The sequence below is a fragment of the Loxodonta africana genome, chromosome 16 (genome assembly GCF_030014295.1).
Source record: "Loxodonta africana isolate mLoxAfr1 chromosome 16, mLoxAfr1.hap2, whole genome shotgun sequence".
Taxonomy (NCBI): Eukaryota; Metazoa; Chordata; class Mammalia; order Proboscidea; family Elephantidae; genus Loxodonta; species Loxodonta africana.
In genome coordinates, this window is record NC_087357.1 from 74,993,298 (window position 1) to 75,008,169 (window position 14,872).

The following is a 14,872-nucleotide window of genomic DNA, read 5'->3' on the forward strand; positions in this document are numbered from 1 at the left end:
ATGGAATTCATGCCAGGATCCATAGCACAGTTTCTCCTCCCCTCTGAGTCTTTCTTCTCTTGAACTAACCACTGACGCTCGGGGAGTCTAATATTCACAGACTCCTGGCCCTCAATTACCGTAATGGCTTATAATGAGATTTTGGCCAAGTAGCAGGTAGCAGGTTATTACTTCCTGCTCAGCGTGGGCAATGTCTACGCTGTTAATTTGTGTTGCTGAATGTGGCTCAGAGCTGGGCATCAAACTGTCAGAGCCAGATGTATTCTATTAGGTGTGAGGCTCACATTGGCCCTCGGGCAATTTTTTTTTTCAATATGGAGGCATGTTAACTCACCACAGGGTGAATCCTGACAAATTCAAGCTAGCCAAATAAAAGGGGTAATATCCCAAGCCATCAAAGTAGTATGTTCCAGGGACAGATGACGCCTGGTACCAGCCACTGTCAGCAAAGCCTCTCTGCCTCAAATTCTTCTATCGATAGATAAAAATACACCCCCTTAATACTGCTGGAGAGGCTCTGGTGCCTTCATTAAGTTTTAATGAACCTGACCCTAACAGAGGCACTTATGATATGTTCTTCTACTGTTTACTTTGTCTTTATCTTTGGTGGAATAAAAAAATTTACAGAAGGTTCATATTGCTCTATAAATTCTTTTCTGCAGCTAATTCTTACTTAACCTACAGTTTCTTTCATTAGCAGTAAGAGATAGATATATAGGTATATAGATGTGTGTGTGTCCGTATGTGTATCTATCTACCTATCTAGCTACCTACCTACCTATCATCTATCTATCTATTATCTATCTATCCTATATCTATCTACATCTCTCTGTCTATCTATCTATATGCCCCATAGGGTTTCCAAGGAGCTTCTGGTGAATTTGAACTGCCAGTGTTTTGGTACCAGCCGAGCTCTTAACCGCTACGCAACCAGAGCTTCATACACATACATATATGTACACACATATGTACATAAATATACATACACTTACATATGCATGTGTGTGTGTAGTTTTTTGAAAGTAGCTTAGGGGTTGGGGGAGTAGAAGATCAAGAATTAATGAAAATATTTTGGTATTTGGCAATGAGATTTGCTAGTGCCTTCTGCAACCACAGACTTTTTTTTTTTTTAATAGTGCAGACTTCTTTCAGTTAGATCATATATCAGTGGATTCCTTTTGTTTTCCTTTTGAAGCAGGCAATTTAGGTTGTCTTGAATTTAGGAGAGATTATAGTAATAGTACAGAAGAGCTTCAGATGCTAATGAAGGGCATATGGAAGTTGGACTAACGGGCCCAAGAAGGGAAGGTCCTTTCCTCAATTTTTGCAGGGTTTGAATTATGACAAATCCAGTTGAAGTGGGTCTGTTTAATTTTATGGGGGAGGTTCTCTTTTGCAGCTTGAAGAATATTTTTTTTTAGAGGCAACTTGTCTTTATTTTCAATGACTCCCTTGAGAAATTTCAGCCTGCAGAACCAGATAAAACTGTGCCTGTTTTCCCCCCTTTTGATGTGAGCTCTCTAATAGAAACAGATCTGAAGCCCAAAAGCAAATTTCTGCTTGAGAGCAAAGCCAAAATTCCCACTCAAACTCTGCAGGAGGACCCCCACTGCTCAGATTTGCTCATATAAGATCCTGTCATTTTAGGAGGGAAGTCGAAAGGCTTTCTGGGAAAATGTTCTCTACAAGTTTTTTTCTTATACTTCATAAATCATGGTTTCTTATACTTAGTTCATTTTTACTTACCCAAAAACTCTTCTTTTCTTTCCTTCTGTTAGTGTAATCTGCACACTACTGAATTTAAGGTTTTTTTTTTTTTTTTTAAGACCTGGAGCAACTTTTATTTTTTTTATTTTAGGTACCATTTCTTTTCAGACTGCTGTTGCAGAGAAAAAACAAAACCCATTTACCTAGACTCAACGCACTGAGAACCTCAGTGAATTAGATTTTTTTAATCTCTGACTTTGAAGAAAAGTCTTGACTTTATAATAATATAAGATTTTATTTATTTATTTATTTACTTTTGATAGGAAAAAAAAGGGGGAAGAGACCCTTTTTGGTTTTCTTATAGTGTAGCCCTCCAACCAGCAGCATCAGCATTGCCTGGAAACTTGCAAGAATGCGACTCTGGGTCCCACTCCAAACCTACTAAATCACACATTGGGATGGGGCTCAGCCATCTTAACAAGCCCTTTGGAAGTTCTGATGTACACCTAAGTTGGAGGAGCACCTTCCTGGGGACAACCCATGTAGTTTCTCTCTCTGTAAATGTCCTGGAATGTATAGTGAATGCTGGGGTTCAGAAATAATGTTTCCAAGATCTTTACATTTATTCCAAAATTAAAAAAAAAAAAAAGTTTTGAGCACCTACCATGTCCTAGGCCTGATGCTAAATCGGTGAAAAGATGTCATCTCTATCTTTTCAAAGATCATATAAAGAGGAGAGCCTAAGACCTTGAGGTGTGTTCAATCAACAGTCTCCCGACCCCAGCTAAGTACATCCTCCTCCTTAGAGTGGTGGCAGAATTCTTGCCTTCCGTGTGGGAGACCTGGGTTCCATTCCCAGCCGATGCACCTCAAGGGCAGCCACCACTGGTCTGTTCGTGGAAGCTTGAGTGTTGCTTTGATGCTGAACCAGTTTCAGTGGAGCTGAAGATGGTCTAAGAAGGACTAGAAAGACTAAGATGGACTAGGAAGAAAGGCCTGGTGATCTACTTGCAAGAATCAGCCAATAAAAAGATCTGATCCCATTGCGCATGATGTTGCCATGAATTAGGGGGCCACTCAATGGCAGCTAACAACAACAACACAAATACACAAAGAAACACTTAGTTGTGGTCACGGCGATGTGCCAAGTATGACATTGAAATCGACTTGGATTTTAGATAGTGTTTCAGGGGTGAGGAAAGATTCAGAAAGGTTGCTAGTTAATCATGAGTTAATAAGATCATTTAATTAGTTAGCTAGATTACAACATTCCCCAAGTGGCCAGCCAGTTGCTGACTGTTCTGTTCGGGAAGTGTGAGGGATGGAAGAGTGTGAGAAGCATTTTATGCTTGTTTCACATACCCCTTGAAAGGCCTCAGCTAAAGCAGAGAGCAAAACCTAGACTCAGACCTGGTTTCCCCTGCCCACAAGTTCAGTAACTCCAATTTCTGTTTACCTCCTTCCCTGACTGAATCACTCATTTATTTTAATTCTATAAAATTATAACTTAAAATCACCATCCCCTAGAATTGCATACCTTTAATGCTATTTTAAAAAATGCTGATACTTTTGATATTTGAAATCCCTGGAAGCCCTTGAGTGCCTTCTCCTCCTAAACAGAGGAGGTCATTTGTTGTTCCAGGTGTGAAAGTAGTCACTGGTCCACGTGTCAGAGACTAACAATGGCGGGTTAGATGATGACCCAGCAGCAGCCTGAATAATTAGTTTTATTTGAGTAGCTTCTGCCTCTTCTGTCTGATCAATCTGTGTCAGTTTAGGCAATGGCTGTGTGATCTGTAGGCAGAGACACCTTAAAGGTGGTTTGTGTAGATGGTGTACATACACAAAACACGTTTCTACCCTTTATTGATCCAGGAATTGTTTGTTTTTTACCTTCTTGACCATCAAGTCATGTTTGGCAACTCCAGGCCATTGAGTGGCATAGTTTCTTCAGACTCCCATGGTAAAAAACCTGTTCTTCTTTTTCTGAGAAAGGCAGGGATGAATCTGCTTACTAGTTTACATGCTTCCTTATACGTATGCAGGTGATATGAAAAGATTCCCAACCTCTGAGCTTGAAGAACTAATTAGAGCAATTGATGGTAAAGAAAATCAGTCCCTGAAATTGAGGCCAGAGGAATCCAAAGGGGTGGGGAGGCATCTGGTAGCCCCATTCCCAGAAAGCCATCAGCACAGACTGAGCAAACATGACGTATTGATCACTACAGAACCTATAATTGGTGACCAAAAGGCACAGTGTAGCTTTAATGACCCTCCTTGAATAGTTGCCTTCATTTATTTTTTTAAGAAAGCTGCTGCTTTCCTAAATTCATGCTGCCCTCTAGTGGCGATGCTGTTGACTTCAGATGGAAGGTGGAGAAGACGAATGTGAAGATAATGGGAGGAATGGCGGAGGCGGTTAAGGGATAGAGATGTTCTTTGTTTTCTTTCTCCTGTCTGATAGATAGATTTCTGAGTTCCTCAGTCAAAAACTGAAAAAAACAAATGGAGCCGTGCAACTTGGACCACTGTCCACTTTGACTGACAGCCTGGTTTATGTGACATCCATCAGTGAGCCGCTGTGAAGGATACGTCACAAATCTTACCTGATTTGCATCCCATCTTGGCATGCACTTTGGAGTCCAGCCCATCTCAAATCCATTAAGCTCCACTTAGAATTCAAAGCAGGGAGACAGGGGAAAGATACTCATACCAAACTGGCCCTTCAAACCTGAAGTTTCTCCCAATAAAAAAGTAGGTACGCAGGAGCCTGAGTCAGGCTCCTGGGAATCTTTGAAGTTCTTGGGGACTCCGGTTCCTATGATGAGGATGGAGCAATTAAATCTCGAATTTGAAAAATAAGCTGTAAAATCAAAATTTCTAACCATTTCCCAAAGGCAGCATTTTATAATTCAGAAATATATGGACTAAAAGCTAGAGTGCTGTCTTATCAGATATTGTGACCTTAGGGAAGCCCCTTCAAAACTCATTTTTCTCCTCCGTAAATGAAGGACTTTTCCTAAAATGGAGATCTTTCCATTCTCTTCCAGCTCTAGAATATTTCAATACTGTTAAAGAAATACCTTTAAAGAAAAGTATAACGTCCTGTGTTTGAGCTTACTAGGAAATGCATTAAATAACGAAGCGTCCTTATAAAAAAATAAATAAAATAAAGCATTGTTTATGAAGTCAGAGTACGGCTTAATTTTTGCCCACGGAAAAAATGTAACCTGAGAAGGAAAAGCAGAATTTGGGTTGCTAAGAAGATTTAAAAGTTTAATTTTTTAGGGAGGGGGGCAGTGTTGGAGCCAAGAAATATTTACTATAGAGTTTGATCTCATATTTATAGTATGTTCCTATTGATTGAAATACAGCATAAGAGCCAACCGTTTTAGTGATGTTCAAAATAGGCAATGAGTAAACCCACCCTTAAACCTAGGATTTTTTGCCATAGGTCTCACCCACCCTTTACTATTCCCAATACAAAGAAATTTAAAAGGCATTGACATCTGAGGAAAAGCACGTTGACTCTTTCCTTCCCAGGATTCTCATAATGGAAACACCCACTGCCAGATAACTTTTAGTCTGACAGCCTGATATGTCCTTGATGTGGTGAAGACTGGCCCAGGGCCCCAGCGCCTGCAGCCTGAGCGCAGGGAGCAGAGCCTCAAGGTGGGAGGATAGAGCTTCTTAATATATTAGGAGCCAGTCAACAGTGCACTATTTCCTCAGACGTGGACCAGCTTTTGCGTTTCCTGCTAACAGACTATATAAGGAAAGAATTTGCCCTGCATTTTATTTTTTCCTCTCTTTCATCTCCCATCTCTTTCTCTTCTTTTAAAATGACAAGCCTCATTTCAGCTGCCCTGGGAGCCCGGAGTGTATTTTCCACAAGCTCTGGTTTATCACACATCAACTTGTCTGCGCGCTCACGTGAACACGGGTGCAGCCTCCCCAGTCTGGGCAGCCAGCATCTTGGCTTTCTATTCCTGTCACCTTCAGTACAGTTTTGCCAAGATCCTTTCCCTGCTGACTGGTTTCCTTCCCTGGCCTTTTCTCCCTTACAAACACATGGGTGAGACTTGACAAGGCCCAGCATTTGTCTAAGCAGACTCTATCATCTGTTCTCTCTCAGTGGAAAATTTAACCTCCCATCAGGCCTCACTGGCAGGGTCTGAGCACTGGGGCCAAACGTCCTCTTTTCAAAGGCATGCGTTGCCTGGAACTGGTGTCAGCTTCCTTTTAGAATATGGATGCATCCCAGCCTCTGAATAAAAACCAGCTGACTGTTGAGACAGTTCCCACCCTTGGTGACCCCATACCTGTCAGAGTAGCACTGTGCTCCACAGGGTTTTCAATGGCTGATTTTTTTCCAGAAGGAAATCACCTGGCCTTTCTTCTGTGGCACTTCTAGGTAGACTTGAACCTCCAGCCTTTTGGTTAGCAGCCAAGTGCATTAATTGTGTGCGCTACCTAGGGACTTCAGCCCCTAAGTTGGTGACCACTACTGAGTTTTCTGATTGGTGTTTGGTATAAGCACCATGTCATAGCCCCACCATTGGGAATCCTCGTGCACCCAGATTATTCACCTTTGCCCTACATAGTCTTTGTTTTAAGAACTGAATAACAACTATCGTTTAACTGTAATCTATGGTAAACATTGCTAGTAGAAACAATCAACTTAAAACTCACAGCAACTAAACCTGGACATAATAAAATTTATTATAGATGAAAAACTGCCCAAAGATTTATATCTTTTTGCATAGATTCAAAACTGCACAAATTCATGTGGAGCAATTAGCCTTGGTAAAAAAAAAAAAAAAAAAAAAAACAATGAAACAATAAAATTGAAATGAACTAAAATGACACGCCATAAAATGTATTGCCTAAACTTTGACAGAAGACTCATGCCTCCTTGTCACAATTTAGATCTGTGGAAATTTACTCAGGAAAATGCAACTTTGTAAAAACAATGACAGTAAAAGAGAAGCTGCAATTGGTAAAATTTAATATTTGGCAAAAGCTGATCGAGGAATTGAATCTTAATGTAAATTTTACGTGGAAAAGAATCGCTCCCCTCTGAAAACAAATTCAATAAAATAGAAATGAAACCGTTTAAGAGCAGAAATGGTTTAACATTGTATTTAAAAAATTGATTAAGGAATGAACTTGGCTAAATGGAATTCGCTCTGCATATTGAACGCTTTCTCAAAGAAGAATGTCCAGGCTAGTTTACATGTTTATATTCATAAGCCTGAAGTCAAAATGGCAGAATTCAAATGTATTCCAGCAGTGCGAACAGCTGGGTCAGCGCGGCAGCGTCAGAGCGCCCCCTGGGGATTGGTGTATAAAAAGGAGAAATGCTCATCCGTGTAGTTGTTGGCGAGGGATTAGGGGCCGCCCCTTGGGCAGCAGGATACGGGGTGGCTGTTACAGGGGCAGCGTGCTCAGTGCCCCAGGACGGAGGGAGCTGGAGCACTTGGGGACATGTTGGAGTGGACTTACTGTGAGTCAGAGCACATTCTACAGCAACTGGTTTTAAACATGTGGCAACCACGGGCTCCCTTCCAAGCCAGGACGCAGATTATACACCAAGACACTTGCCTGAAGTCACTCACGCCAGTTTGAGGAAGAAGTCTTACTTTCTTCTCTGCCTTCTCCACCCTCCCTTTCAGGGAGAGAGCCTTCCTCCATTTTAATATCCAACCTGAGGCATCTCAGATGGGCTCAGAGGTAAAGAAAAAATAGATGTGGAGTGGAGGAAGGACTTTGTCCTCCTTGTATTCTGTTATAGAGTAAACCCTTCCCTTAAGGCCTTTTAAAGTCTCTTTTCCTTTTGCCTTAGCATTTAAGTAGCTTACACCGAAGGAAGATGTTCTGCTAGGAACCTGTAATTCTGCAGACTCCACTAAACCCCATGTGATATCAGCAAAAGAGCTGATAACATATCACGCGGATTGACCTCTGGGTATCGCTCCAGCCGCTTCTCAAGAACATAAAACATGGGTGTTTATTCCTTTGCAGTTCCCAGTTTACTCACAGCCTGCACATAACCCAGGCTGAGGGATGTGCTTTCTGGGGAATGCCCTTTCCCATGTACAATGTTTGCAGCTCTTAAGCCCGCATGATACGGCTCAGTTCACGTCTCTCTTTCCAAACAGACATTCTCCTGTCTTTGTTTTTGTGGTAGAAAAGTGTTCAGCATAAAAACAGCACTAGTGTTTTTTTTGTTAGTGTTTAGGAATTGAGGCGTTTGCCTTCTGCTACTCTGCCCCTCCCCTCTTCTTCAATAAGGTAAATATTTAATCTGAATATATTTTTTAAATGTTTCAGACATCTGTAGTCATACCAGAGGTTAAAGTATGAGCAATCAACAATTGAAATGTGTAACATTTTAGATTTTGTTTAACTTTTATATACATAGTGATTTTAATACTGTTGGTTTATGTGTTTATTCATCAAATATTTATTGAATGCCTACGATGTACCAAGTACTGTTTGAAACATTGGCTGTTAGGAGTCGGGGAGGGGGAGCGTACACTGGGGGAAACATTTTTACCACTCTGTGTAGTGTCACATAGCTGTAGAGCCTTCTACCGTGGACCTGAAAGACTGACCTGATTCCCTTTCCCTCTCCATCACTGAGCCCATCCACCTCCTCCCAACCCTGTCATCACTATCTTCAGAGGCCATGAGTCCACTTCCTTCCTTTACTCATACACATGAGAGCAAGAGTTCTATGAGGAGTCCTTTGTCCCTACCCTGTTCCGTAGTGTTGTCTAATTGTAAGGTCCTAGTTTTTTTTTTTTAGTGGTCAGCAGTTCAAATCCACCAGACGCTCCTTGGAAACCCTGTTGGGGCAGTTCTACTCTGTCCTATAAGGTCGCTATGAGTTGGAATCAATTTGATGGCAATGGTTTTATTTTTATTTTTTTAGTGATCACCAACAGATCAAAATCTATTTGCCTGTACTTAGCTATACTCACAAAATGTGATAACAGCATTTAAAATAACGATCACTCCAATGATGGTTGCCAAAACTAGCGTTTATAATGATGATATTAAATCAATGCTTTAATTTTAATTGACCCCTTTTTTACAAATAAATAATAGGTATTATTCCAACCTGTACTCTATTACCGAGTAAGTTTTTATATTTATATGTACAAGTATATTTTTTTCGTTCACAACCAAGATATTAATGATTAATATTAATGGTTAGTCTTTAGTTTTGTTGACTATAGGTTTGGGTAGGAGAATCGGGCTTATATTAAAGCCAGTGGATATGGGTACTTTCTGCCTCTCAGAGGATAAAGTACAGGTTGCAGGGAAGTTAATGGAAACCCTATGCTTGGTGAGTTTGAAGTCCAGGAGAGGTCCTATTCTGTCCAGTGCTACATTCTGGGGATATGGCCTGGAGGGGTTTCGAGAGCTGACTTAGTCCAGATCAACTTTTTGATCAACGGCTCATTGGATTTGCATCCTAATCAGGAAATATTGGACCTGACCTCTTTATCTTCATAAGGGAAACATTTTTAGATACTAAACCATCTATTTCAGAACTAAAATGGACCTCTGGGATTATCTGACTCCTCTCCTCATTTTATTAACGGGGAACCGAGCCCAGCAAGAGAAAGCAACATGTCCATTGCCAGGCAGCAGCTAAGGGCAGAGCTGGCTTTACATGCAGGTCTTTTCCCACCCGCCCTTACTAAAGAGACTGTCCAGACACAGCGGAAAGTGCCAGGCCCTCAGATCTTGAAGGCCTGGGAGTCTTTGCCAGGGTCAGATGCTGGTGTGTGCTAGGACTTCCTTTTCATAAGCTCAGGTTTCCCTCCGGTGAGGTTTCCAGTGCTGTCTCTGCCTGTAGGGTCTAGCATCCTAGAGCAGAGGATGATTTCCACCCCCACAGGCAGCCCAAGGTCATAATTTAACCTACATAATTAGCACATACATTCCGGAGGCGGGGGGGAGCAGCCAGCCACAAGGTAAAAAAAAGAAAAAGGCCTCTTTAAAACAGATTTTTCCCAATTTTTTTTTTTTTTCATAATTATAGTTCTAAGAGCTTATGGTGATGGGAGCGCAGGCTACTTAATAAAAATCAGGAGCCTTGTTTGGCAGGAGAGGGTTCCCCGGGCGCAGCACACCGTCGTCTTCCAGGCCGCGAACAGAGAACCCCACGCAGACAGCTGCAGCCATCCGTGTGCACTGCAAGCCGGCTTCCCTGATTAAGGCCGAAGCCGGAGATTTTAATCACTACATACGCCCTTAAATGTGTGGCTCCCCCTCCAGTCCCCTGACACTGGGGTTTGAGGAGGTACAAACAAGTGAGTCCACTGCAGATGTGCCCAGAAACCATTGCCCACTGAGTCACAAACAGAGGGTTCCCAGACTCCAGCCTGGGAGCGCCTCTCCCTCAGAATCTTCTTTGCCAGCAAATGGTTCTCTCAGTAATTTTCACAGTTTAGGGCAGTTGCCATAACCAGAGAAGGAGGGCCATGGGGAGCGTACAGCAGAGAGAAACACAGTGCCACCTCAGATAATTTATGAGCACAACCTATTATTTTACAAATAACCTTCATGATAAATAAAGTCCCAGGGCCACACGTGGGAAGGTGCCTTTTATTCTCCCGTGTTAATGTTTTGTTTTTTTTTTTAACACACCCAAAGGGCGATTTTGGGGACAGTTGCATCCCAACGGTGAGCTCGGGTGGGAGTCTACAGAGAGGCAATGCTTGCTTAATTTAAGCAATTGTAGGCTGTTGGAGTTCAAAAATTTTAGCTGATTTTAACTGTCACTAGCTGGACCACCTTCGTTCCCAAGCAAGTGCCAGCAGCTGGCTTTCATTTTCATTGTTGGCCTCCAGACCATCCTGTATCTTCCTGAAGAGGCCCTCTGATGGACCGAGTGGCTCTCCTTTAAGGATTTTGTTCAAGGTGACAGTTCCTCATGTGCTGGCGTTCTGATCACCTTATGTAGCTGAGATATCAGTGGGGATGGGTGTGCCCCTCCTACAAAGATTGACTGAGGTTCTTCTTGGGCCTCTTGACCCAACTACTCTGATGAACAGGGCTGTCAGGAACCGCACCACTGTAGAGGATTCTGTAATAATGTCTGAGAAATTTTCTGCAGGAGCGAAAGGAGAAGACCCTGAATGAAAGGGAGGGATGTCAGCTTTTGTTAGAGCAGCAGGCAGTGTTAGAATATCCTTGGCAGAATATGGCGCTGGTATCTCTGTCAGCATCTCTGTTTTCTGTCACTGCACACAATCCCAGGCCTGTCTGGAGTCCTGACAGTGTCTCTTCAGATCAGGCTATTGCCAGCACAGAGACCCGTTCAGCTCCCCACCACACAGCCCCTTTGTTTGAAGTCTGCCCTTTTGTCATTAACACACTTGATGTCTATTTAAGTCTGACGGTGAATGCGGTATCTGTTTTCCCGTCAAGAGATCATTGACAATATTAATACCTCATGTCTTTGCCTCATTTTCCAACCGCTGACACCTAGCTGCAGTCTCCTGCATTCATCAAACAGTCCTCTCTCACCAGGATGTCTATAAACCTTCTTGCTTCCAGGCCCAAAGAAACAGGGCAGGCCTTAAAAAGGGGCTTTTATCAATGCCGACAAGAAGGAAGGCCTGGGGGATGGGACTCGTAACACTTCACCTCACTCCACATCACTACCCACGTTCTAGGAGAGTCCAGCCGGTTTCCAGGATGGTACTTGTTGTCCAGGTTGCATCTAGGCCAAGATCTGGAGTTGTTGTGCACGGAGAGAGGTTAGAAAAAGGAAATGAAATCCCTGAACACACTGGAGAGTTTGCTGAAGAGAACGCACCCACTGGTGTGGTATGTGTGTGCGTTTCTGCTTTTCATTTTTTACTGAAGAGAAAGACTGTACTCTTTATGATATCTGACAGCCCTATCCATTTCTTTTTATAAAAATTCATGCTCTTCTGGTGCTGTAGAAAAAAATTAACATCCCTGGGCTCTAGCCTTCTAGATTCTTGAGGGTTTATTTGAATCAATTATGTTTAAGGAAGTCCCTCGTGGATTTTCAGAAACATCTGAGTCGCTCCGATCCAGGCCGTAGGAGATGCTGTTTGCCGGGCAGAGCCAGGCCAGCCAAGCCTGCAGATGGGATCCCAGCGCTGGTGACAATATCACTGCAACCCTGCGTGCTACATAATTCAGCATAATAAAGGACACATCACAGTGCCAACAGCCCTGAAGAATAATTGATGCCCCAAGAAGGACCTCACTGAGGCTTCATCCAAGCTCAATGTTTCCAGGCACTGTACCAATAGCATAAGCCAGAAGTTGGGAATGGGGGGCCAAGGGTAAAGGGGGGCCAAGAGAGAAGAGTAGCCCACAGTAAAGTAACTCTTGGGAACATGGTAGGAGGAGGGAAGTAATGAGAATGAGTTCAAGAGCAGTTTTGAGGTCATGGAAACTATGTCCTCCTCTCCCTATTGCCAACTCTCCAAGACTCCGTGATCCCAGCAATTTCCAACTTTGTCCCGATTCATCCAACCAGCGAGCATCTGTCCTGTCCTTGAAAGTTTCTAAGAGCATTGCCTCAATCCTTATTTAAGAATAAGGTTTAAAGTTTTAAAGTGTAGAAACATCTTTGTTTTTTTCAATCATACACACACACACAATATTTACTGCTTAAAACTTCTGATGTATAAATCCACCAGAATAATGCCACTTTTCATGTCTAAAATTTTGCCCATTTCCTTCCTTAGTTTTGCAATCAGTGGGTACGTTTTGGGTGTTTGATTAATTCTTTTTTTTTCATATTTTGTAATCACCTTCCAGATGTTAGAGAAAGCATACAAGTACTCTCAGACTGTTGCCACCGGGAGTAAATATATCTCATCAAAATATTCGAGAAAGATTAAAAAAAAAAAAAACGGAAAATATTAGTGGATACATCAGTCAACAAATGCCAATGGGTGTGAGGCATTTTGGCATGTTCTGTAGATAATAGCTCTGGACACAGAACCTGGACAATGATCCTTTCTAAGTGCAAGGCACTCAGAAGAGAATTTGAAGATTATTCCTGGCTATCAATCTAGATTTTGAAATTGTCCTCTCTTTTGTTTTGCTACCTTAAGCAGAGAGCTTAGGTTGATGTTAGTTGCCTTCCAGTCGATTCTTACTCAGTCAATTACATATTTTACAGAGAAAAAAAAAACAAAAAAAAACTTCTGATGTGAGGAACCTGGATAATTCCCAGTGCTAATGTATCCCAAATTAACAATAAATAGTGCTTGCTGGTTTCACTATCAAAGTGATGGAAAAAATAATTGTGGGTATTGGTAGCTATTTTCACAGGCCGATTTGTGGCTCATGAATTAATGTTTTATGGACGGTTCTCTTCTTTGGTTTTCCCTAGTTGTCTTTGTACACTTCAGAGCCTCAGATGTTGTAAGTAATGATATAACTCTGTGCAGTTGAATTTTAAGTTAGCTTTTCTAAAATTAGAAGAAAAAAAGGTGGTAAAAAGCAAACTAAAGTTATGTTTTTTTGGAAAAACTGATTTTTCCTTAATAATTCTACCAAGCTTTTATAATAGTTATGGCAAATGATTTCTCTTGGGTTTTTAGAAGAAATAATGACTTGATTAAAGAGTTTAACCATATTTCAGAGGTATTTTTCATAGTTAAGGCCTCCTGTAATCTCCTTGCATGAGAGGCAAGCTGTATTTGGTGCCACAAAATTACTTAAAATTAAACTGAAGGTGAAAATCAATTGCATTCTAATGTGAGAAGAGAGTTCCAGAAACGTTGAAAAGAAGCCATTTATAAACGTTGGAGGGTCTTGTTGGCATTTTGCCAACACCGCCACTCTTTCTTAATCATCGAGTGTGTGCTTGATGCCTTCCGGGATTTGGGAGATTCTCTCTGGAAGCTAACAATATTGATTCTTGATAAAGGACTTCAGATTAGTCACAAATCTGGGAAGATCGCTCCACATCTTTTGCTTGAGTTGAGTCCATCTTTTGACTCATAGCAACGCTATAGGACAGAGTAGAACTGCCCCATAGGGTTCTCAAGGCTGTAATCTTCACAAAAGCAGACTGCCACATCTTTCTCCTTGTGGAGCCACTGGTGGGTTTGAATAGCCGAACTCGTAACCACTGTGCCCCGGGGCTCCTTGGTCCATCTTTTAAACTCTTAATTTTCCATTTTTAGAAACCTAAGAGTAGGGTTGTATGCTGTATTTTGGGGACTAACTGGCCAACTGAGAAACATCACTAAAATGTGGAAGAGAAGCCACGCAGGACAAATGCTATTCCTAGGAGCACAGAGCCTGTACTCTGTGGTGACTCTCTGGATGTCGGCTCCAAGGACAAGAAGATAGAGTCCTTTCCTTCTGGGACTTAGTCCGTTTTCTGGCACCCATCGGAGCTGCGGTTGCCTATCATCCCTGCCTTCCAGCACCGGTGTTTCCCTGCTGTGCTAATTGTACCACCTGTAACCATATGTTTCCTTTCATTTGTAGGTGTGCTGGGGAAGTGTCGCTACGTTTACTATGGGAAAAACTCCGAGGGCAACAGATTCATCCGAGATGACCAGCTCTGAAGCCAAGTTCTGTATGCTTTAGCCTATCTCATGAGAATGAATGAAAAAGGGAAAACAAAAATAAAATGCGAAACAATCATGGCCCAAATTGCATCTCTGTGTGAAAGCTATGGCTTCAGCTGTTGGTACCTTCTCCTGACTTTGCCAGGCCTGTCAAGATTATCCTCCTGCCTTAGACTGAGTGGTCATATAGAGATTGACATGATTGCCCTTAAGCAGGTCTCATCCACCAGGGTGACAGACAGTGGCGGCGAAGCACCAGGGCTGACAGGATGAACACCATGATAAATTGCCTGGTCCTTCCACTGCTCACGGGGGAGCAGAGGTCACACCTGGGGCCTCCGTGAGCATGCTCAGTGGCTCTAGTCAAGTGAGAGAGACTCCTGTTTTCAGCTTGCCTATTGAGCGTCAGCACTCTGATACCATTGTGCTGTGGGCTTATTTTAGTAGAATAGTTGCAGTTTAGGGAAAGACCACTCTCCCTTATTCCTCTTAATCTTATAGTTGGCATGTCCGTGCACACCCTTTCCTCTCACGTCCTCTATCACAGGCAGTGCATTCCAGCCTGTAGTTTC

The 14,872-nt window shown here is 42.3% G+C and overlaps 1 protein-coding gene across 8 annotated transcripts in view; it reads left to right on the forward strand.

Annotated features, from left to right (window-relative positions):
• Positions 1 to 14,384, forward strand: part of LRMDA (leucine rich melanocyte differentiation associated) — a 1,290,642-nt gene extending 1,276,258 nt beyond the window's left edge. For all 8 annotated transcript variants that reach the window (XM_064269070.1, XM_064269074.1, XM_064269069.1 and 5 more), the window contains one exon: positions 14,218 to 14,384. In XM_064269070.1, coding sequence (XP_064125140.1) covers positions 14,218 to 14,287 — 70 coding nt within the window. In that variant the 3' untranslated portion in view covers positions 14,288 to 14,384. The remainder of the gene's footprint in view (positions 1 to 14,217) is intronic.
• The last annotated feature ends 488 nt before the right edge of the window (positions 14,385 to 14,872 follow it).